The sequence below is a fragment of the Vanessa tameamea genome, chromosome 10 (genome assembly GCF_037043105.1).
Source record: "Vanessa tameamea isolate UH-Manoa-2023 chromosome 10, ilVanTame1 primary haplotype, whole genome shotgun sequence".
Classification (NCBI taxonomy): domain Eukaryota; kingdom Metazoa; phylum Arthropoda; class Insecta; order Lepidoptera; family Nymphalidae; genus Vanessa; species Vanessa tameamea.
This window is the reverse complement of record NC_087318.1, coordinates 8765909-8790739: the sequence shown is the minus strand read 5'-3', so window position 1 is coordinate 8790739 and position 24831 is coordinate 8765909. Positions and strand designations below refer to the sequence as shown.

Here is a 24831-nt window from a genome sequence, read left to right as displayed (position 1 = left end):
AGTACACTAATTGCTCGCTGTACGTCCCCCGATGTGAGAAATTATAAATAGGACACTTTTTGATAATTGATACTATTTTTGATACTTCATATTTTATGTTGATGAATCGAAAACCATAAAAGCGTTATATACAAAAAAAAAAAACAAACAGTACTTTTTTGTATAAAAAATACTATACTTTGATTGAAATTATTATGATTTTATCATTGATTTTTATCGTATTTTAAGCCAGAAATAAATAAAAAATGAGATTTTCTTTAGACTGGCTATTCCTTATGAGTTTGACTTGATTTTTGTAAAATTATTACTGGCGGCACTAAATCTTAAATCATATTAAACGTCATTATATATTATTTTGTAAATAGTTATAAATCAGAATAAAGTTATACTGTAGTAATACTGAAAGTTATATATTACATTACAGTTATAATATGTAAAATACTAAATTTATTTATAAATAAACTCAACACTGAAATAAAAACTACATAACAAGCATTTTATTTAGGTGTAGATCAGCAACATACCTAAGATTAAAACCTAAAAGCTAAATTTTCATAATAAAAATGAGTACAATGGATGAAATTGAGGAAGAATCAAGAGCTGCCGCTGAAAAAATGGTTATGAATATGATGCAAAGACCAGGACAATTAGAAAAGGTAGGTATTCTACTTTCAAACTATTTAATTAAACTCTTTCAAAAATTTTTTGTTTAAGAGAAGGGACTATAACTGGTTATGAACTTCGCATTCAAAATATAAAATTATGATAAAGAAACCTATAACCTACCATTACTATGCTCCCATAATTTATTCATTTAATGTGGGTGTATATATTTTTTAAATTTTTGTATTAGTTTTGGCAATATTGCCAAATATATATAGTTTTATGTGTATGTTAATTAATTGTATTGAATTATATATATACAGTAGAATCTGCTTATAATGATATAGCCTATATTGACCAAGCATTTATTGTGACGTACTTACACCATTAAGTTTGGTACTAATATAAAATTCTTTGTAAAAAAGTTGGATATAATGACTTTCCTTATAGTGACAGTTTGCTTATTACGACCCATTTTTAATAAATTGTGTCCGGTTATAGTGACCGACATTATTCTTTACACCTTCGGTAATGTTCCTGGCGACGTTCGGCACCTGGCTCATTGTTTTTAATCTGAGTAAGTGATTGTCACTCAAAGGTAGTCTGCAGATTTGTTCATAGCAATATTGAAAATGATAATTTGACCATGGCTATGTCTTCTATACACAAAAGTATTAGAGACAGTTATTACAAAAAATTGAAAAAAACAAAAACAGACAAAAGTTACAGATTACTTACATTAAAATATGAAAAATATAGTACATACATACATGTTTCGTATGTACTTATTACGTGCAAAATATATATGTATATATATACTATATATATATTTTTTTTTTCATAAAACGCTTTGTATGACGTCCGGTTATTATGACATGTTTGTCAATTCCCTTCAATGTCATTATAAACGGATTCCTGTGTATATGTATATTTAATAAAAATATTTAATTTGATGAGAATAGATATAAAATATGATATTTATTTAAGAAATTAGAGTATCTCAAATTCCATAAATCAAAAAATTAAAATAAACATAATTCTGTCTTTAAAAGTTGGAGACAGATCTCTGCCAGGCAAAATTACATCATTTAATAATAATATCATGATAAAAAAAAAGAACATTTGATGCCTTATAAGCTATACAAAGCTTTATTAGGAAAATATAGTAATATGTTTTACATGTGAGTGTTCTTCTTAGGTTGAACAATATAAAAAAAGAATAACACACAAGAAAGCATCAATCGAAGCACAATTGAAATCTGCAGTTCAAGGAAAACTTGATGGAGTTAGAGTTGGCTTAAGGCAGTTACAAGAATGTCTGGATGATGTTAAACAAACCAATTTAAAGTAAGTAATACATAGATTTAAATAGCTAATAATGTTTTTTTAAACCTTAACAGAATCTTAAAATGCTAGCAAACTGTGTAAGTAATGTCAAGCTAAAGTTATTTATTAAAATCATTGTCAAAACAAAAATTGCTTAAGCAAAAGAAAACTGTAAACAAAGACTGGAAATGTCCTTATGCTTAGTAAAAGCCTGCCATCTATTTATAAAATAATTTAGAGCATATTCCATCTGGCTGCTCCATAGCAATTTGGTCGATACATATATCGCATATATTCATTGACTCTAGAGACGAATTATAAGCCCATATCACATAAATGAAAACTCAGTACCCCATGTCCTCTATCCACTGGATCACCTAGGCTAATTATTGTGATTATGATTGATAAAGATAATCCTTGTAAATGATTCCAGAATGGATGAATTAGAAGACCTATTAACTGGTGTTCCACCTTTAGTGGCCTCATTGCAAGCAGTAAGGGAAGAAGATTCACGTCATTCCCAGTATGTGACAGCCATGGATAGTTTAAAACATATTTTTACAGTTCCTGAAAGTGTTGCCAAAACAAAACAATGGATTGGAGAAGGAAAACTGTTGCATGCTCATCAGGTAAATTATTCATTTAATTATATGGTGTGGTATTGCTTAGATTCAAAACATTGTAGGCACGATAAGCACAAACATTAAAGAAACCAAGGACCACACTCCTTAGGTTGTTAGAATTTATATTAAAAACCGAAATATTTTGTTTTAACTTGGAACAATGAGTTCACAAAACAGTCAGTTCTTTAAAAAAATATAGAATTGTTATCAATGCAAAATAGATTAGGCAAATTATTTTTATGGTTTACAGGGACCTTAAACAGTACTCAAGTTACATACTGTACCTTATCACTGTAATATTAATTACTTATTTTTTAATTTCTTTTTGTGTAAGTAAAAAAAAATCTTATGTATATGATATAAATTTGTAGTGCCTAAGTGATTTGGAAAACTCAAGAGATGATTTACTATATGAACTGCATAGATTACCCAATCAATCTTCCCACGACAAAATTATGCTTAAAGCGTACTTTGAAGATGTTGAGATGGTTTCAAACTTGCTTGAGAAGCAGATTAAGCTAATTTTAGCTAGAACATTGAACACGGTTCGTAAGGAGCCTACAGTTATTGTGACGGCTCTTAGAATTATAGAAAGAGAGGAGAAAAGAGATCAAATGGCAATTCAGGTAATGTTTTAAAAAGTATAGCAATATTTTTTTTCAATACTTTTGGGAGAAGTGCTTAAAAACTAAAGAAATATGTGTTTTTTTTATTAGCTTTTGTTTATTAATAGGCAAAATAAAAGAACATGTCAAAATTCTTAATTGGAATGCTATCTTAGCTTATTGCCATAATTTTATTTTTTTATTAATTAAATATTATATAAAGCAGTCAGAAATAATTGACGTGTAGTGAATTTGTTACATATTTTATTGTTTGGGTACTATAAAGGAGTACCAACATATGTGTGCAATTATAAAAGATTATAATTTATGAGGATTTACAAATTTCAGCAACAAGATCAGTCTGGTTTCATGCCACCCGGGAGACCTAAAAACTGGCGTACAAAATCATTCGAAGTACTGGAATGTGCTGTTGCACAACGTGTAGAGGGAACTCGTGTGGATGAGCGCGAAGACAACAAGCTGTGGTTGATACGCTACCTCGAGCTGACGAGGCAGCTGATATTGGAGGACTTGAGAGTCGTCAAGACGTTATGCGTCCCGTGTTTCCCGCCGCACTATGATATTGTCAATAAATATGTGAATATGTACCATACATGTTTGTCTTCTAGTGTAAGTATACTAGTCGTTATCTCTTAATCATGACTCACTAGTGAATTAATTGTATACTCTTAGTCACTGATACTGTTCCAAAATAACCTGAATTTTTTTGCCAAAAGAACTCTTGGTTAGGCTCTATGACTTAATACTATACAATATTTTTACTCTGTCATCATATTATGGTTAATTTTTTATTGAATTATCATCATGATCGATATTAAAGGAAAATATCACGAGATATACTTATACTATATATTTTCATTGTTTCAGTTACAAGACATAGTTCAGAATGGCTTAGAAGGTAATGAATATGTTACTCTATTGTCCTGGATTCTGAACACATATCCTGGTACAGAGCTGATGGGCAGTCCAGAGGTCAACGTCGATGTTTCCATACTACCTCCACTTCTAAGCGAAGAGGTCATGCAAAAATTGCAAGATGAATACCTGCAGGTGATCATGAGACACAATTTTATAATCATTTGATGGTGTTCTTGGAGTGCGAGTAGCGTATAATAATAGAATGATTGCAGAAAATGGAGTCGAACTACATGGAGTGGATGGAGAAGACGCTGGAGTCGGAGCGCGCGGAGTGGGCGGGCGAGCGCTCGCCGGACGTGGAGCCGCACACCAGCGCCTTCCACACGCACGCGCCCGTCATCATCTTCCAGATGATCGACCAGAACCTGCAGGTCTCCGCGCTGTGCCCGTGTACATTCTGGGCAACCTGGGCACCTGCCCGGTGCCTCTACAATAGAGATTCTAAAAAAACATTATTTTGACGAGTTAACAATTTTAATATAGCGTAGTATTGTTACGAGTATTTTTGACGTTTAATAATAACTGTTTCAAAAGTTACTCATACGAAAAGAAAAAGCAAAAAAGGGCTCTCTAAACGAATTATGAAAAACCTGACTGACAGAAATAGATTTTTTTAAATTAATTTGTAAAATAATAAGGCCTCCACTTGTCTGTTGCCCTAGGACAACCAGACCTTTGAATCGGGCGCAGTATATATTAAAAAAAAGAGAGAATTTTAAACAGATTAGCTACTCGTTTCATTATCCTAGCAATCCGTAATTTACGAGTTTGATTTTATTTGCGACGTTCTCTATCGATTCGTAAATTTCAATAAAGACACTAACTCTTTAAATATGATATGTAACTTAGAAAATATAAGGAATGGATTTGTTTCCTCTCTAGGTCACCGAGACTATAAGCAAGGAGATCACCTTCAAAGCCCTGCTGCTGAGTATAGATCAAGTGACGCGCTTTGGAAATATGTATAGAGAGGGTGTCATACAGTTCAAGGTGAGATCTATCGTTCGTACTACGTACCGACCTGGATATTGTAGCCCCGGTTCTATTGGACATATTATAGTGAGTCAATCTAAAACTAATGTACAATACAAATTTCGAGCATATTTTTTTCGCTACCTTTAGTTTAAAATAATAAAAAAAAAAACTTGACGGGCCATTGTCGGGCTTTTCCTTCGGCTCGGAAAGTCGAAACATAAGGGTCGACGCTATCGTCGCAGTAACCGTAGCGTGTGGTCGCAGAACGCGCACTTCGCGGACCGCTCGCGCGTGGCGTACTTCACGCACCACATGATCACCATCGTCAACAACAGCGAGCAGATGGTGCGGCTGGCGCAGCAGACGCAGAGCCGGCGCTGGCCGCCCGCGCTGCACCACCCGCCCGCCGAGCGCAGCTTCCAGCGCCTGCTCGACACCTTCCAGGTACCGCACGCCAAAAACGTCAGAAACGAGGAGGAAAATGTTTTTTTTTTTAAATAATTCCTCGTAGTTACGGAAGTTCCATTTCACAGAGTTTAAGAGATGAAGCCGCCAAGTTCCTTTTGGAGGAGGCTTTCCTGGATTTGGAAGAACATTTCGACGATCTATTCACCGCCAAGTGGCTCACTTCGAGTATACCGGTGGACACGATCTGTGTCACGCTCGAAGATTATTTCCAGGACTACAACCATTTGAGAGAGAAAAATTTCGAGTATGTCATAAACGAGGCGCAGAATCTCGTTTATAAAAAGTATATAACGGCGATGTTATCGAAGAAGATAACGTTTAAAACCGTCGACGAAGCCCAACAAGCCGCCACGAAGATCGTGAAGGAAGCGAATCAGATAAGATCATTCTTCAGAAGAATTGCGTTGAATGCAGAAGGTGTTAATGTCGATTGGCCGTTTGAAGTTATCAGTGTGCTGGCCGAGGTAAGTGAGAAAGTTATAATAATTATCATACTTTAATAAATAAATGAATACAGTTGTGTCCTTCAACATTGTGTTCAAACTGTATTCATTTATATATTAAAGTATGATAATTATTATATGATTTATATGTTATGGTTACAAAAGTAGGTTTGTACAATTTTTGTTCCATTACGCTTGGTGAATTACTGCTACTGTACTCCTAGCTTGGTCTTAAAATCATTTGTATTAAGGAGTAGAATTCCCGTTCCCCTTTTTATATACTACAAAAGAAAATGTACAATATTTTTAAAAAAATGAGCAACGATATGTACGTTCGATTTGCAAAGCCAAAATTATAACAAGAGATTAGATCAGTATGCCATGTGAACAACCTATTCTCTAATATTGGAAAAAGTCCAGCTTAACATATCTTGGCCTCTCAGAATCATCCTATTTACAGCTCGCTAAGTTCTCAGATGTTTCAGGGTCGGATCGCACAGTTCATGCTGTGCTCATTCAATAATGGACCTTAATTTAAGAGCTTCCCAGGCAAGACTACGATTAAAATTTAAATCAATATGAAACAATTAAGCGTTTCAAATATCTAGAAATATCAAATGTCATATTTTTCCTGTAGTTCACAATGTCCTTAATTGTACAATTCCGGTCTGCAAAATGTGCACTTCATATGCATTAACGTATTTCTTAAGAAAATATTCAATTATAGATTACTAAAAATTTCAGAGCCCTGATTCTGAACTGATACTGAAACTGAATGCCAATGCAATACAAAGATAAAATCGACTGTATTCCCATATCTGAGACGCTTTAGATACCCTCTCTGCCCTATCTTCGTGGTTTATTTAGTGCTACTGTCAGATTATCTCCAAGACCAGATTATTTCAGTGTCCCGCAGATCATTTGTTTTGACGTTTGAGGCCAACATTTTTTTATTTATAAAAGTAACATTAGAATGTCAGCGTTTTGAAGAGTTTTGTTGCAGGATATTTTATTTACTTGTTGATATATATTGACGGAGATAAGGAGTGTCTTGATTGTTAACTTAGATAGGTTTAAACTTATTTTCATTCAAAACGCTTTTAAAACGAAATACATTGCTTTCACAAAAACCAAAAACATCCAACTTACCAGCAGCTCAAACATTTATCGTTGTGATAATCTCTTAAGCACTGCTTTTACACTTATTATGTTGAGCGGGGCCTTCTCGTACTGTTATTAAAAGGATCTCATGTAGGTTTTATTGTAAAATACATTGTATGGAAGTAATAAATGAATTTTGTAATTGTTATTAAAGGTTGAAATATAAAATAAACATCTGTGGTCCTAACTCTCGTAACTCGACACAGGTTTTGCGTTGTCAAGATATCGAGATGCTCTCGTTGGACCTCCACGGGCTGCTGGAGAAGTGCCCGGACGTGTCGGAGGAGCAGCTGGTGCGGCTGCTGGCGCTGCGCGGGGACGTGCCGCGCGCGCACGTGCGCGACACCGTGACGCACGTGCGCGCCGCCCGCCAGCCGCGCGCGCAGCCGCACCCCGCCCTGCCGCAGCTCTTCAAGAACATCACCTTCAACGACCGCCTTCTGTCGCACTTCACGCTCTAGGCTTCATGTAACTACGTGAAGGTCTCCTCGCATCCGCCGGCCTGACCCAGCACCGCTTGACACGATACCGTTGGAAATTATAACGTTTATAATTAATGTAAATTATACCTTAAAACTATAAAATGTTTTACGATCAGAATCATGTTTATTATTATTGTAGTAAGGAGTCATCGTGATGTATCAGGACTAGAGTTGTCAGGCACTAAAATACAATCGTCGCAATAAGCATTGATTTAGACCGATATAATTATACCAAATATGTGGCCAAACACGCTCGTAAACAGACAAACATGTAACATGTCCTAGTGAGGCCAGACACCTGGCAACTCTGGTAAAATCCGGCCGAATCACGACAAAGTCTGTAACTCTGGTATTATTTATATCATACATTTATAATAATCATATTTATATCAATTAAAAATGTTTAACTAAACATTATATTTAAATTAAGTTAGTATTTATTTTGAATATGTTGAAAAACAAAATATTAATAAAAAAGTATAACTGTACACAAAATTGAAGTTTAATTTGAAACATACCATTTAGCGTCCGATACACCCAGGTTAATATTTATTATGGATCTATTCCAAGATATAACTCGAATTCGCTCCAGAAAACAAGAATATTTCTTCAGTATTGAAGCGGCCCCCTACGCCGCCACATCGGTTTGCTATTAAAAATTAGTGTCGCGAATATCAAATATAATCGTGCCGTATTATTTTTATTACAAAAAATCACGTGCGGCATTAGAGTGAGCAAGACTGGTCTTAATAAAGTGATCGTGTGAAATATCTATTACATGAAGTTTTGTTAAAGATGTCAGTAACGCCGTAGTTGTGCGGAGTGATTATCTCGCGGTAACTAAAGGCCAATTTGTGGTAGAAGGGCGGGCGGCAGTCAGTCGCACGCGCGCTGTTTGGAGCGATGTGGGGAATTGTTCTGCTTCTGTACTTCGTTACAGGTCAGTTATTTATTAAACCCTTTTATTATTTTCATTTGGCAGATCTTTATGACATTTACAGTTTATAAAAAAAAAAAAACTGTTTTTATAAACAAAAAATTAAATTATTTAGTGTAGTGGAATTGTACTTGGATCATAAATAAATATCTCAAATTTAAAATCGATTTAATTACGAATATGTCCTTGTCTTTATATATTCGAATTTCTGATCATATATTTGTGTCTATTTTTTTAACTTTAAATGTAATGTAACATTTAAAAGTACACGACACACGACCAACCGTCATTAATTTTATCTTGCAAATTCTAATGTCATTAAATTAATGATTTTTGGGATTGTTCCAAACATGTAAATAACCGCTGTGTTTGTCACACAGACTGCGAATACTGTATTTCACAGTTACACGTTTAATGTAAACACGCATTCGTTTGTTACAATCACTTGTTTTTATAACTTCTTAATATCCTTATTACGCACTTTTAATTATTCAACTACTTGCAATAATAATAGCGAATTGAGGATTGCATTGTGTGCATTTATGTTCAATAAATTATGAATTTATTGCAAAAGAATAGAGTATCTACTCGTTATATATATGTATGTGTGTAATCATCGGTCTGTAACAAAACAAAAGCATCGATTATGATTATGTACAACAAAACAAATAGAAATTTGCATATTATATATTGACTTCGTCAGAGTTAAATTGATAGTTATATGCTTGGAAGTATCATTTCATTGATGCTTGTGAATGAAGAGCCGTTACGCAGGATAAGATAAATACTGACATTATATTTATCGAATAATTTGAATAAACGGCGCGTGCGAGCCACACTTGAGGTCGTCGTGGATCGCGGAGGTATTTTTAACATTCCCGGACCAACTCAAGGTTGCCTAAGATAGTCGCTTATTCATTCGGATATGACCTAATTTTCTATTAAACTTATAAATAGGATCCCTTACGTTTGGAATCTCATTGATGCTAAAATGATGCGGTGATTAAAGTTTATCGCATATTCCAAGTTTAAATACATTTTTGTAAGTTCAATGTCTTTACTAACTTCAAAGTATTAAAAAAAAAATAGTACTCGAAAGCGCTACAATCATTTGTTTAAATATAATAACAATTTTTTTCGTCACAATGATATTTAATTTGATTTAGTAGTCATTGTAGGTGGACTCAATAATGGTTTCAAATAGTTAAATGGCATACTTTTGTTGGATTTAATATAGGAATGATGTTCTATTACACTATTAGGACTAACATAATACGAGTATGACTCACGAAAGAACTTGTTCGTTTCTTTAGAGATTGTTCACATTTTACAAGTACAATGGATAGAACACGTGAATCTTAACTTAAAGTTACGGGTTTTAATCCAGGCAAGCACTACTAAATTTTTATTTGTGTTTATGACTCATTCCGTGCTCGGTGGTATATGGAATATATCATATTAGTAAAATTGTCTATGTATAAATCTCAATGTCTAAGTATATATGATATTTGATAGTATGCCAGAAGACTCTGTAGTAATAATCATCACAATTATAATCACTCTGTAAATAATAACAAAACAAGACTAAGAACTCCATAGTGATAAGTATACGAGTGGCATAGAAAAACATCTGGGAACAATCTGCATGTGTAGTATTCTGTAACAAGTATCCACCAGTCCACGCTGAAGCAACGTGGTAGGAAAAGGCCCAAGCTATAAAGAATTGGAAGAATACCTAGTAGAGGAATAGTAACGGACTTCATAAAGTTTTGCTTGATATGTGTCCGAAGGATGTTTATGCATATGTTTGTCTTGTGAATTGCTACGCAAAATTACACTTAACAGCCGATTTAGTTTATATATATTCTCTAAACGAGCATTTACCGATTTTAAGATAAAATTATTCCTTAAATTTCCAGGTAGTCGCCAGTTATCTATCACAGAATTTACGATACCAAGCTCAGTAGAATCGGGTGAGGATGCCCGTCTTAATTGCAAATATGAACTGACTTCGGATGAATCGGATAAAGCCCTCTTCGTGAAATGGTGGTGGACGCCTCTGAATAGTACCAGCGACGAGCGCAATCAGCTTTACCAGAGAATCGCCGGTCATCCCGCCGTGGCTTTACATAACGACATTAGTAAGATTTCACTGATAACTTTTCCGAACTAATAACTTATCCGAAGAACTTTTTTATAATATTTTGTAATTTATTATGCTATTGTACATAACTCTATCGCGAAAATACCGAATCGTGTTAGTTTAACGCAAAAAGTTGATTGTATATATAATCTATAACCTGGGCCCAAAAGATTCGAGGTAAATTTAAAGAAATTAAAATAATGACTGTCGCTTCTCTATTTGTTTTTGATAATGCTATGTATGTACCTACGCAAAAACATAAATGATTTTCCCAGAAATTGTGACGTACATTCTATTAACACTAGGAACAAGAATAAACTTGTTGCTCCAAGTACCCGACACAGGGTTAGTAACTCTTTTTTGGGGCAATGTATACGTTTTTACAACAGGATCCCAGAAAACGTTCAAAATTATTCAATTATAAAATTCAAAAGAATCGTTAAAGAGCGCTTGTGTGCTAAAGGATATTACAACACTAATGACTTTTTAGTTGACTGCACATCTTGGGAATGAAATGATCGCCTCCAGGCTTTTTCAAATAGCTAAAATATAATTATTATTGTACATGCAAAATGGAAAAAAATATATATATCGCTGAGTTTCTTTCGTCGGCTCTTCTCAGGTCCGAGGTGTTAAATTCCGAACCGGTGGTAGATTTTTGACTATCAATAAGCAAGTGTAAACACTTATATATTGAATAAAAAAATTTGACTTTGATTTTGAATCGTCATAGTATTTAGCGTCAATAGCGCATTGGTTTACGGGCCGCCTAGCGAGCGACTTTGACACAAAGTTAAAGCCCTAAATTTCGGACCGGCCTCATATGAAAATTCTACAGCAGCAATTTTTTTCATAAAAAATAATATAAACTATCTCTACGCCCGAAATTGACTAGAATTTATTTTTAATTATTTTTACGGTCACGTCCTGCCTAAAGAAAGCGTAATAAAAACTTCTTGCCACAAACAAACATCTATGCTGGAAAATCGGGGCTGTAATTTTATATTAAGGACATGACTCTGACGAAATAAATTAAATGGCCTGTTTATGTTCGTATTCTATGCGATTACAGGTCGTTGATCCGATTAAGTTAAATCTTTGTACAGTTGTTTGTTTGTGCGCTACTTGTGTACATTTTTACACAAATACCAAAAGAAGGAGTTTCCTGTTTACAGTGTTCATGTATGTATGTTTGTAAGATTCTTTATATCGTCATAACTTTAACATGTCTGAACGGATTTGGTTGTATGGGGTATCGTTTGAAAACATATGTATGACTCAGAATCAACTCAGTAAATGCAGGTTGTAAATCATTTAAAGGCAGGTTAGTGTGACAGTGTTGACAGTTGAACTTTTAAAAAATGCCTTAACAAGTACAATTTAAACAACATTATTTCTTTAAGAATAGTTTGATTTCTTTTATGTTTTAATTCTATCATTGTTATAATTTATGACATTAGTTTGAATATGGATCGTCGTGTCAAATTATTTCTAAATTTCAAGCTTTGTCAAACCAGTGTTAATAAGGTCGTTTTGAAAAAAATAAGTATCTTCTTAAAATATAACAAAGAAATTAATTTTATGAATACGATCAAATTGTAACTTATCATATAATAGGTAATTATCTAAAAACACTTTTACACTTTCAGAAATAGAAGAAAATGATTCCATCCTACTTCTGAACGTTACTCCAGAAGACTCTGGTACTTATGAATGCGAAGTTTCAAACATCGACGAGGTCCGCAAACATGCTGAGCTTCTTGTATTTAGTAAGTTTTTAAAGGTACTTGGTTCAATCCTCCGGTCAGGCTGATAGAAAAGTTTTTTAGATTTACTGTCGAAAAATTCGTAGTCTGGAAGTTATAAATATGCAAACTCAGCCCCACTTTAAGCACCCCTAGAGTCTGAGTGCAAGAAAGTGTTGTTCTCGCGATTTTCCCTCCTACCTAAAAATATTTTTAAGCGCTGCAACTTCAGCCATTTGAATTTTAGGCAATTCATATTCGGTCGAATTTGGAATGATCGTTCTCGCACACAGAGACGACGCCGCTTTCCGCGACACGCGCCTACGCTTCACGCCTAAAAATCATAGGGTCAAAAAATTACAAACTTGGTGAGTTGCGCCTCAGAAAGCGCCTCACCGACGCTCCAAAACTTGACCATCATCGGCAAGGGGCCCGGGCTGGCCTCTAGAAGCGGGTAAAGCCAGCGCTTGTACTTTTTACATTCGTGTTGGATCTGCTATTATTTTTAGCCTTAAATCCGTGATTCAAGATAATCTGAGCATATAGTCGACCTTCACCGATGGTCTCGGGATAAAACCCGGGCAAGCAACATTGATTTGACATTTTAAGCACATATAACAAAGCTCAAGAGTTGTCAGTTTTCGTGCAGCTCAATTCTTAAAGAACGTTATATGCTATTTAATAGCACGCTATGACTCACGGGGGCGTGGTTGAAATGTTTCTGCATGAATTTAGGATCGGTGAAATAGTAAAATATCACGAAGTAAATTCCCAGGTCTCCAATCCTATCGATCCTTCTCAGCTCGTATCAATCTAAATATAATCTCTTTTATATTACAATTTTTATCAGCAATGGGGAGTGGTCCGGACTTGAATATCACGCTGGTGGACGACGGACCCGACGCAGACGATGAGGACGATGTCCTTGTAACTTGCGCGGCCACTGACGTGGCTCCGTATCCTGACCTCGTCATTATCGCCAATGGGTAAGATATGTCTATGATATATTATTAATAGACTCAGTTGTGTTGACGTCTACAGTAGATAACGAAAGTTGAAAGATGGATACGGCTTTGAATTTTTATGTTATACTTACATATATTATTTTGTGATCTTTTTTCGTAATCAGTATAACAGAAACTCACCAGAGCGACTTACATCAATTTTCTATAAACAAATAACTTTTTCTTAAATGCCCCGTTTTATAAATGTTCTATATTTATGCTTAAAGACTCTGTTTGCTGGTTTTAACTAATAAGAATATATTATTAGCTATTCTCAAAATCTGCCAGACTGATTTCAAATATATGTGCGTCAGGTAGCTAGTTATTTGAGAAAGTTTGGGTTATAAGCTACATACTATACATCTCTCAATCTCTAAATCTCTACGATTAACGAGTAACAGTAACGGGTGTAACCGACGTTTGTGTTGCGCCCGAAAGTGCGTTAATTGAGTTACTATATAACTTGACGGTACAGTATTGTTATCTCACGAAGGCGCGTCCATATTAAATTACAATAATAATATTTATTATACAATGAAATTTGTATTTTTGGCTGTCATTAAGAGTAATGAATAAATTAGAGAATTTTAATTGTAATACGCCCACTAAGACATTTCATGATATATTGATGCGTGCCGATAATTTAATTGAAATGTTCTATACGACTCAATTTTTTTTTTATGTTATAGGTGGCATACTTATTATAAACGCTGAATAGTTGTCTATACTTTTGGACGCAACTAGGAGTTTACTTATTTAGTTTCCTCTCACTGAAAAAATTACATCGACTATTTATATATTTTAATGTTTATTATTACAGGGAGATTCTTCCTACCCAAGAATCTGTTTCGTCCAATGGAAGTACATACGATATATTTGCCTCGACGGTACTGTCCAAAGACAAAGCGGATGGTGTTGATATCAGCTGCGAACTGTACTATAGAGATGTCAACGTCACACATTCGCCTTATGTTGACACTCAGACTTTCTATGTTGACCAATCAGGTAAGACTTTTATTTACAAAGTACACTCGTGTAAACATCGAAATAACAAGGAAACTGAAATGTATTAGTTAGATATCACAGTGTCTTTATCTAGCTGAACTTCGGTCTACCTAACTCTAGGTCTAAATAACTACCTAATATTACACTATAATACTAGATAATTTGATAGTGAGGTGAGGTGATGATCTTTATATGAATAAGTCCAGTACCTTTATATTTAAAATACTACCTTACTATTCAAATCCAAGATGATCAGAACAATTCGAAAACTATTTGGACTCACGTGTTTCATTTAAGTAGGTTTTTTTATGAGTGCTTTTTCATCATATAAAAATTATTACTCCAATAAACATATCTCTCTAAGTAACATTTAAGTTTTACAAAATATCTTACGTATCGTAGGTGTCAATAAACTATTATTTTGAACAAAGCTATTACAACATATTTAGTGTAATTCGAATAATTAAATCTGCTGTCCAGTAGACTTGGTTGCTACATATTTAAACAAATATTAGCTGTCATTTCAAAATGTTTATTTATTTTTAATGGGTATATAAAACTTGACTAGATCACATATACATTTGATTAGATATTGGTATTTTGTGGACTAGGTTAATTAAATTACTAAGCAATCGCTTTAAATGTCGTGTCTGTCGTACTTTCGGCCCTAATTATCGCTTCCGCTTAAACTTAACAATATTATAGTTTTAAAGGTTCTCCATGATATTTGACGTCACGCAGATATCCAACTTCTCAAATTCCTAAATTGAAAAAGTAGACACTTTTCGTTTCTTTTTACGTGACTAAAAATTATACTGGTAAACCTTAACGCTACGCTGTGCTGCTGCTGTTTAATAATAAGAGCTAAATGAGTCTCATCATTATTTTAGAATTATTAAATAATTATAATGTTACGTATATAATATTTTAATTATTAGATATCCTTCAAACCTTATACTCATAATACCTTTGACTAGATGTGGAACATAAACAGACTATTACTTTACTTTATAGGATTCTGTATAAATACTATATTTAGTAAGATCTCATCTCAGACATTAACATTATATAGTCTCAAACATTATATAGTCTGTTGAACGCGCAACCGATAAATTCCCTGAATAGAACTTAATTAGCAAAAGATAACGCGATCAAAGCCTGAAAATCCAATGCAAGCCTATATAGTTTTTATATGCTTAATTTGAGTTTATAATAAAATTAAGTTAAGAAACCATATCGAGGAACTGTTAGGAATATAACAATAGGGTACTTTCGATAGTGAAAAATAAATGATGAAATTTGATAAAAAATCAAATTTATGCAGAAATATACTAAAATGTTCGATTATTGTTTTATTATATTAAAATAAAATTAAAATTCGTGTTTTTTTAATCTGTATATCACGTGACCTAGGCTACTTAGGCAATAATACGTGAAATAGGCAAAAACTTTCAATGCAGTGTAAACGGCTAGGTAAATACCAATTGTTTGATATCTCAACCATACTGATCAATCTCATTCGTGTCCTCTCCATCCTACGTGACATTGGCGAAATAATCTGTGCCCTGTCGGCGCAACTGAAATCCATTAAACTAAGAATTGAATTGAATTGAAATACCTATCAACTTTTATAGTAATTGTAAATTATGTTACCATCAACTTTATTTATTATTAATTTATCTATATTTTAAAAAGTATGTTTTATGTTGAAATGATCCTCACATAAATACAATCGACTTTTAGTTGATAAGGATATGGTTATGCGAGTTCCACCAAACATTCCTCGTTCCAATATCTGGCACTTTGATAAACAATTTCTCTGGACTTTTAATGCTATTATTTCTACAACTAAACACTACACAACGAAAGCGATTATATTTCTTTATTTTCCTAAAAAACACCAAATATTTAGAGCTGTTAACGTTGAATGAGTGCCGGTCGTACATACACAACTGTTGTTTTTACCAATATGACGTCACCAAAATGACTGACTGCGTTTTTGTGGGAATGAAAACGGTTTAAAATTTAATTTAATTTTACGGCAAGAAAGCATGTTTATAGTGCCGAAATATATTTTTTGTGGCTTCAATACATAATATAGAAAGGTTATAATCATCATTTTGAAGTACTTTTTCAAACATAGTTACATACCCTATTAGTAAAAAATACTAAAATTGTCTATGTATAAATTGTCTTTGAGTAGTTATTTCAGTATATAGTAACAATAAATATTTTCATTTAACTACGAATTAATTCTTTATTGAGGTGGAAAAACTGCTGGTGCAACAACATATATTTTTTGTTTCTACTTTATTTTAGTAATATTTTATGGAACTGATTGGTTTTTTATTATAATATATTACAAAACAATGAGACTCATTATAATACGCTCCTCATTTTGTAATTTGGCTTGTGTTGTAAGTACTAACTAGCGTTGGTTATCGATGCACAGCGCTGTCTACGACGGAGGATGCCGAGGACGACTTCACGACTGAAGCTACCTCAGATCCATTACAGTACAATAGTAAGTCTATTAACCCCGGTATTATCCTCGATTCATGAAATAGAAACTGAAGTATTCCCAATTTACGTAAATAAAAACGACACTTTATATTCTTGTAAAAAATCTACATCCATAAATAACATTTTCCATAATATTAATATATTGAACGCATTTATTTCCAAACTGTAAAAAGATAAGGCTATCTATATTATGTCATAAATATACCAACTTATTTATATGTATATTATAATATATTAACATAATATACATTTATATATATTTTTATTTATCTTTGTATTTTTTAGGTTATATTATATTTATCAGTAGCTACAATTTAAATTTACTGGATTTCGTAATATTGCTTAGTGTATATTAGCGCAGAAAAATATTCCTGAAATATAAATTTTAGGTACTTAATTAAGTATTTGTTAGATACAAAAAAAGTCGTAACTGACTAAAACTTCAGTCATACATACATTTGAACTTTAACTTTACAACATTGTTTATTATGATATGTTATGTCTAAATCAAATAATATTAAAACTTGTTCAAAAGTTTATTTTATAGGCTAGGCAAGAGCGACCGAAAATTGTGTATTATTTATTTCTCGGAGACTTGGAAACGTTTTTTAATTTCTTCATTTACATGTAAGAGTTTGCAATAATTATCTGCTTATTCTACATTTTTTTTAAGTAAAATGAATTTATTAAATTTTTCGTGTATATATCATAATATGTCAATCTGATTTTGGACATTTGGATGAAATGCTTTTAGACCATCCTCAAATAGCAGAACAATGATACAAATTGCACCACTGAATTTTCATGTGTTTATAATTCATCTCGTGCTCGGCGGTGAAGGAAAACATCGTGAGGAAACCTGCATGTGTCTAATTTCAACGAAATTCTGCCACATGTGTATTCCACCAACCCGCATTGGAGCAGCGTGGTGGAATATGCTCCATACCTTCTCCTCAAAGGGAGACGAGGCCTTAGCCCAGCAGTGGGAAATTTACAGGCTGTTTATGTTATGTTTATGATACAAATTTAATAATAGTTTAAAAACCATTTCTGGCTAGCCAACTTAATAGATCTAAGAAATCTTGTTTTAATGTCAGACCTACGTGGAATACCAAAATATTTCATTTTGTTTATCGATTTTACATATTTTATTGCGGTGAATCTAACATATGTGCTAACTTATGTATATTCCGTAATATATAATTGAATTAATTTTATATAAAATCTAATAAAATTATACAATAATTAATTTAATGTACAATACTTTGTCAAATGGTCAAATAAAAAAAAACAGCATTTTAGCTTAAAGCATTGAATATCCTTAGACTGATCTAAATATCTATCCCTTTATTTTACCGTTGTTAATGCAACTACTTAGAATGTGTGTTTTTAGTGGTGTATATTTAATTTGATATACAATCACTAAACTAATTTGACAGGAATGAAATCTTTTCTATGTCTTTCTGATGCGTGATATCATTTTTAGTATTTTTTTAGAGAATGTGTGCAACAATATCTGGAATGTTCTTACAGCGTGTACCCACAAAGTAACATTATATATTTCTATTTTAAGTTTATTTAAAGCAATTATTTTAAATAATTAACGATATCCTCAAAATATATCTATATTATCTTATTATACATACCTATAATTATTTCTATATATATTTATTAATAAAGCTTTCACTCTATCTAACCACGCTTGTCTCTAGAACAAAAAATCCCGATTGAATTATATAGATTCATAATATATTTATTTTACGACGTATATTAATTATGTTAATTAATTTCAGGTAAAGCCGAGCACGGATCTGCTTTGAGTCTACTCCTAGTCATAGCTGCTTTTACTTTCGTTTTTTGGCTATAAACTAAACTTTCTATGTGATACTTATTATTGTAATGTAAAATATTTTTATTAAACTTTAATTTGTTCATACTTTTTATTTGTTATTATACATATTTTTTGTTGATTATTTGACATATAAGGTAATAACTGCCACAAGTAAACAAAATATAAATATTTAAAATTTTAGTCAAAACTTATTCTTAAAATATTATGACTGACTTTTCTGTCAAACTCTCCCGGTCTATAAAGCCATTCTGCTGTGGCACAACGCAGTTCCATACTTATAGTTGGCAGTCACACTTCAATTGGCGGTGGTTAGGCAATCTCTGAGCAAGGTGGATGGAAGTGACATTGATTTAAGATTTTTATTTTCGTTTCCTTAACATTTAATTGACTGAAAGGTTTTTTCTAAACATTTATCTTCATTTTGATGAGACGCACACCCTATTCCTTTACAATAAATCTTGTTGTGGTATCTAACATTACATTTGACGAGCCTCAAAAAAATATTACTCTCTGTTTTCATTGTTATATCTTAAGATAATTATCTGAATTATACGAAATATATATATAGCTTAGATAATGTATGGTTAGATCAAATGGAACCACTCCTTCCAAAGTACATCGATAAAGACCTCATAAAAAAAAAATTGCAAATGTTTGTATAAGCCAGAGTAATTTGTGGTAAGGTCAATGTAAAGTTTTAAATATTTAACTAATTTCAAAAAATGTTTTTACATTGGTACTTTCCAATAAGTTACAAATTTTACAAACGTCAATGTGGGTAGGATATGAAGCAAATTTTTAAAAGATAACAGTATAATTTAAACGGCGGAGTATCGGAAGGTCTATTTCAGTGAAATTCTGGTACACCAACCCGCATTGGAGTAGCGTAGTATAATTTGGACCTTTGTAGGTATTTACTCTATCCAGGATCAATATTTTATTTTAAAATATCTTAAGTGTTGTTATAATTTTTTAATTGTATCAAATTTTGTATAAAAATGATTCAAAGGCGTCTTGGTTGTGCCCCTGCGAGATACAAGAATGTCTTAAAAAAATAATAAATGTCAATGTTCGATTGACTTAAGAATAAATGAAACAAATTATCAGTTCATCAATATTCCAAATATTTAATTAATTTCCTTTCATAAATAAAACAAACTTCATGTTAATTTCGTAGATAACAGGTTTTTTTTTAAATACCTACTTAATGTAACACTCATAGTTTACGGCATGCTTTACAATAACTTCATTTCCTTTCACTATTATTTTATTACAATTATATTTAACTAATTTGTTTATAATATTAACGATTAATCTTGCGAAAAATATCTATTACATTTTTTCATATCGTCTTAAAGAAATATTCTTTGGTATTAATTTATTATTTAAGTCGGTACATTTGTCTTGATCTTCATTTTTGTAATATATTTTTTAATTACTAATATTTAAAACAATTATATTTGTATATAAAATATATAAACTAATTTTGTATTTATTTACAAGTAATAGTCAAGATGGCCAGTATAGTGGTTAGGACATGTGAATCTTAACCATAGATTGTAGGATCAAACCTGGGCAAGGACCACTATATTCTGGCACTACGTATCCCCCAATCCACAATGGAGCGGCATGGTGAAAAGAGCTCTAACGATTCCCTTCTAAAAGAAAGGTGACCATAGCCCTGCAGTGGAAACCTTACAATATTACATTTTATTGTAACAATCATAGTTAATATCATTTAGGCAGCTACAATGCCTCTAAAAGAAAAGCCACCAATTATTATTTTTTTATTTAAATACGAAATAAATAGAGTAAAACGTGAATTAGCCTTACATGTAAAGTTTTGGTATACATTCTTAAAATCAAAGCCTACAACTATAACACAATACATAAGTTTACATCTGATTGGCAATATATGTTTCATTGTATGCATCTAAAATGGAATAATTTTAGGAACTTTATGGTAATGTAATACCTATTCTATATTCAGGCCGAAATCAGGATATATGATGAGATGATGACCTTATGATATTATGTGATAATAATTAACATTTAATATATTTTAAGCTAACTATACACATAAAAAGTAGTCTAAGGCTAACGACGAATCTATATGTAACATTTAACTATAAAACTACTCATTGTACCTATAACGTTTCACATTAATTTAATTACACTTTTATTCATCCTAAGCATACATAACTACATTAGTGTGTATGTCTATAGTGTATATTACATCTTATATTATTATAGATACTCATAGCCTTAAAAGAAAATTTGCACCTCCCTTTGTCAGACTAATCGTCTCAAACCTTATATACTATATAATAGCGCCATTACAAACCATTATTTAGCATTTAGTTATCATAAGAACTTGCACCGTAACAAGTTTGTTGTTAGCATCTGCGTGAATATTCGTACCGAAAAATATTCGTCTAGTGGACGAAATTATTGGATAGCCCAGAAATAATAATTTATTATATAATTCACCGACAAAAACAGTAAAAAAATATAAATATTAAACTATAACTTACAAAAAATAGGCAATAAGAGGCAATTTCACCAGGCAGTGATAAAATATATAATCATTATGTACATATGATAAAACGATCTCAAATATTTCAATAATTTTGGAAGGAATATAAAATACCCTACATTCCTATCAATTTCGATGTTGTTAGTTTCATATCCTGAAGTAATAAAAACATAATATTCTTAAACAATATTATACATTTCAGTCTCTACCTCTTTGTTTTAGGTTTTTTAAATTAATAAATAAATGTACAGTTTTGCATCCAACAAGTATCTCAAAAGAAGATTCTACAGATATTCTTCGGTGCAATAACATCAAGAAATATTTGGAATTAAAAAGCTTTGGTTATATAAACATTTGGCTTTAGATATTCATGTTTTGGTTTCACTACAATATTAAAAAAAATGACATTTAATGACATTTATGATGTTAGAAAAGTTCACTGCACAATGTTTTCTTGCACAATCTTACATAACTAAATATGATGTTTTAAAACATTAAATAGTCTTTGTGCTACTTTGGAAAGTTCAAACTGCTAATGGTTTCCCCTTTTAAACATAGGGAATATTAAACCTCAGTTAATCCCTTTACTTTTCTCACTACTGCTGGGGCTGCCGCATAAAATTCCACAGGAATTGTGTCTATTTTTTCTACAACTATCCATATTGAGCTCTGCTCCTGCGGCTACAGACGTCAATGCAACAGTTTTATCAAAATCAATGGTTGTATAACCAATACTAGTACAAGGAAGGGTACTGGATGCATTTCCTGCTGTTGATTGGTCAATACTAGTCTGAGAAACCAACCGACCATGTGGTTGTGCGGAACATAATGCAGTACTTTCATTTTTGGAACTGTTTGATTGACTTTCTGGTGATATAAGGTTTCTGGCTCCTTTAATATGAGTATCTTTATTAGAATCAATATCTAAAATAGCATAATTGACTTCCATTTCTTCAATGGGTGACATTGAGGTGAAGGTGTCAGATTCGGAGAACTTCTGGGTGTGTTCAGATGTACTAAAAGTTGACTTTACATTTTTAACACTATCGGCAATATCACCCAACATTAGGTTTGCATATGTATTTATATTTATTTCAGGTTTTGTTCCAAGAGACAAGTTGCAATATTCAACTTGTTTTGGTGTTATTGGTGTTGTTGGTGTTGTGTCATTTTTATTAATGTCAAAAGTGTTCGCATCACTAGGAGGAATGTTAACATATAATCTTGACAACGCCTGTTGTTCCATGCTTAATTGAGCATAGTGCTCACTTGAATTACTCATTGTAGGGGAAATCACATGATTTGCTGAGTTATTTGGAACATTTTCATTTACATATCTATTCTCAAGAAAATTTGTTTCATCTTCAATATCCCTTATAGTATTCAAAACGGCTTCTTGTCTTAAATTATTTCTAAGTATTGCTAAGTCTCTACTAAAATCATTAGTATAGACATGTCGATTGTCAGTTCCTATTTCTGCTTGATTATTATTATTATGTTCCCGTTTAAAATCTCGGACTTGATATATATTTGTCACATGACTGTCAGTTGCTTGTGAGTGTGGATACAGAGGCATAACTTCTAATATATCAGCACTGGAAGGTGAGCGAGGTGACTGTGTTAATATTGGTGGAACTCCTCCTGCATTAGAAGCCATATTGGACAGGTTATTATTGAAAGCTGTTGCTGCATCAGGTTGACCATTGTCTACTGAAGAACGATGGACAACACTAGCTTGTAATGTCTGTCGCCCTTGTGATGATGGTGATAGTCTTGTTACCGGATAAGGAACAGTATCATGAACAACATTCCTTAATTGTATTTGTTGCTGTAATGTTTGAAATAAAAGAGATGCTCTTCTACATCTAAATGCATATATACCTTCACCTGTTTCACATCTTCTTCCTAAAAATAAAGAAAATTTCATGGCAACCATATATAACACATTACAGATCTTATCTAAGATATCAATGAAATAAATGTTTTATTGTATATTTACTTTAAATGTAATTACTTAAATGACTATTTATAGTTATAAATTATAATTAATTATAGTAGCATGTCATTTATTATTTGCATTGAGATTCAGATATTTGAAATGTGGTAATAAGAAAAATATGAATGCCTATATTTTCTTGAACTAGCTAAGAAAATGTAGAGCCATGTAAAAATTAGAAATACCTGATTCAAAGCTGAATATTTCTCCTTCAAAACCATATCGTCGTAAAGAATGAAGGGGCCACACAGTGGATTCTCTGCCTTCACGGTATAAAATTATATCTGATTCCGTGATTTCCAATTGTCCTGAACACAAATCGGATCCATTTTCGTCAATGTTAACAACACGAAACACATTTGGATGTAAATCAGTAGCTTCTTTTTTGCTTTGAAAACATCCCATTTTTAAGAGTGTAGGATATATTTATTGTAGAAGATATCTGAAATATAAATATCATGAACTGCTTTATTATTGCGAATTATCGAAACATTAATAAAATTAATTTATTTAACATATGGTATAGATGTATTCGATGCCAGATGCTGGGCTTTAAAATATTACCGAAGAAACTTGTGCATTATTTCTATTTTAATTCATATTTTTAAATAATGACTTGTAAACAAAAGTCAACAATTAGTTGAGATGATCTCTTTATCAAATTGTCAATTGAAGTTTGATTTTGACAACTTAAGCGAGATAGACCATAGAGTAAAAAACAAACTCAGACAGGCACAGGTGAGTTTATAAAATATGGTATTGCTGTATTTTAACAAATAATCTGCGCTGTTTACATTTATGATTTTAAGTCAACCGAAGAGGTAAGACGTGAATGCAAAAAAGTGTAAATTTTTTGCTAGAGGTAAATTATATCTGTATTACACGTTATGTGCTACTATATCAAGTAATTTTTGTATATCAATCGCATGCCTATAGTTTATTCATTATTTGTATTAGTTATAAGCAAAATCATTATTTTCTTGTCTTATTTTTACAATCTCAATTTTTCTATCTCTAAGGATTGTATTAACGAATCTCCTAGTTAACGTATGGAATAGTCAATAATATTCAAAATATTTCAAACATTAGCTATGTACATGTTTCAGTTATTTTTTACATTGCCAAGGCATGGAATAGAATACCCTAATTATACAGGTTGCCGGTAGCAGTAAATAATATCCTCATTCAAGACAAGTTATTGTCCCTAAAAATATTTTTGCTCATAATTGGCAGTACAATATAACGTACGGCAAAACATATTAATTGATTTGTAAGTGTGAAAAAAGTACATAAGACTGCACTAGATTTTATAAGCACGTATTAAATATTTTTTATCAATTAAATATGTACTCAAAGACAAAAAGCCTCGTAGTGGCCCTTTAACAATTAATATACGTCTGATGTTTTTTTCAACAAAAATATTCTAAAATTTGAGAAAACTAATTTATCTATGCCAATCGTCTTT

General features: G+C 32.2%; 3 protein-coding genes across 5 annotated transcripts; 2 read left to right on the top strand and 1 right to left on the bottom strand.

Annotated features, from left to right (window-relative positions):
• Positions 1–495: 495 nt before the first annotated feature.
• On the top strand, positions 496–7989 carry Sec6 (Secretory 6). 2 transcript variants are annotated; one of them, XM_026645076.2, is made up of 12 exons: positions 498–656; positions 1802–1950; positions 2363–2558; positions 2924–3178; positions 3506–3787; positions 4046–4228; positions 4309–4467; positions 4979–5086; positions 5336–5515; positions 5605–6003; positions 7350–7478; positions 7530–7988. In XM_026645076.2, exons 1-12 carry the CDS (start codon positions 564–566, stop codon positions 7602–7604), a joined length of 2208 nt encoding a protein of 735 aa, XP_026500861.2. In that variant the 5' UTR covers positions 498–563; the 3' UTR covers positions 7605–7988. The 2 variants fall into 2 exon arrangements, with proteins under 2 accessions (XP_026500853.2, XP_026500861.2); XM_026645068.2 differs by having other exon boundaries at positions 496–656; positions 7350–7989.
• Positions 7990–8232: 243 nt separating this feature from the next.
• Positions 8233–18916, top strand: LOC113398504 (sodium channel subunit beta-2-like). 2 transcript variants are annotated; one of them, XM_064215974.1, is made up of 7 exons: positions 8233–8565; positions 10482–10703; positions 12355–12474; positions 13301–13436; positions 14275–14459; positions 16912–16983; positions 18776–18916. In XM_064215974.1, the coding sequence occupies exons 1-7, from the start codon at positions 8529–8531 to the stop codon at positions 18847–18849; spliced, it is 846 nt and encodes a 281-aa protein (XP_064072044.1). In that variant the 5' UTR covers positions 8233–8528; the 3' UTR covers positions 18850–18916. The 2 variants fall into 2 exon arrangements, with proteins under 2 accessions (XP_064072044.1, XP_064072045.1); XM_064215975.1 differs by lacking the exon at positions 16912–16983 and having other exon boundaries at positions 8234–8565.
• Positions 18917–19992: 1076 nt separating this feature from the next.
• LOC113404079 (uncharacterized) lies at positions 19993–24041 on the bottom strand. The gene is made up of 3 exons (XM_026644830.2): positions 23931–24041; positions 23552–23808; positions 19993–23275 (listed from the first exon to the last, which is right to left on the bottom strand). Exons 2-3 carry the CDS (start codon positions 23769–23771, stop codon positions 21942–21944), a joined length of 1554 nt encoding a protein of 517 aa, XP_026500615.1. The 5' UTR covers positions 23772–23808; positions 23931–24041; the 3' UTR covers positions 19993–21941.
• Between the last annotated feature and the right edge of the window lie 790 nt (positions 24042–24831).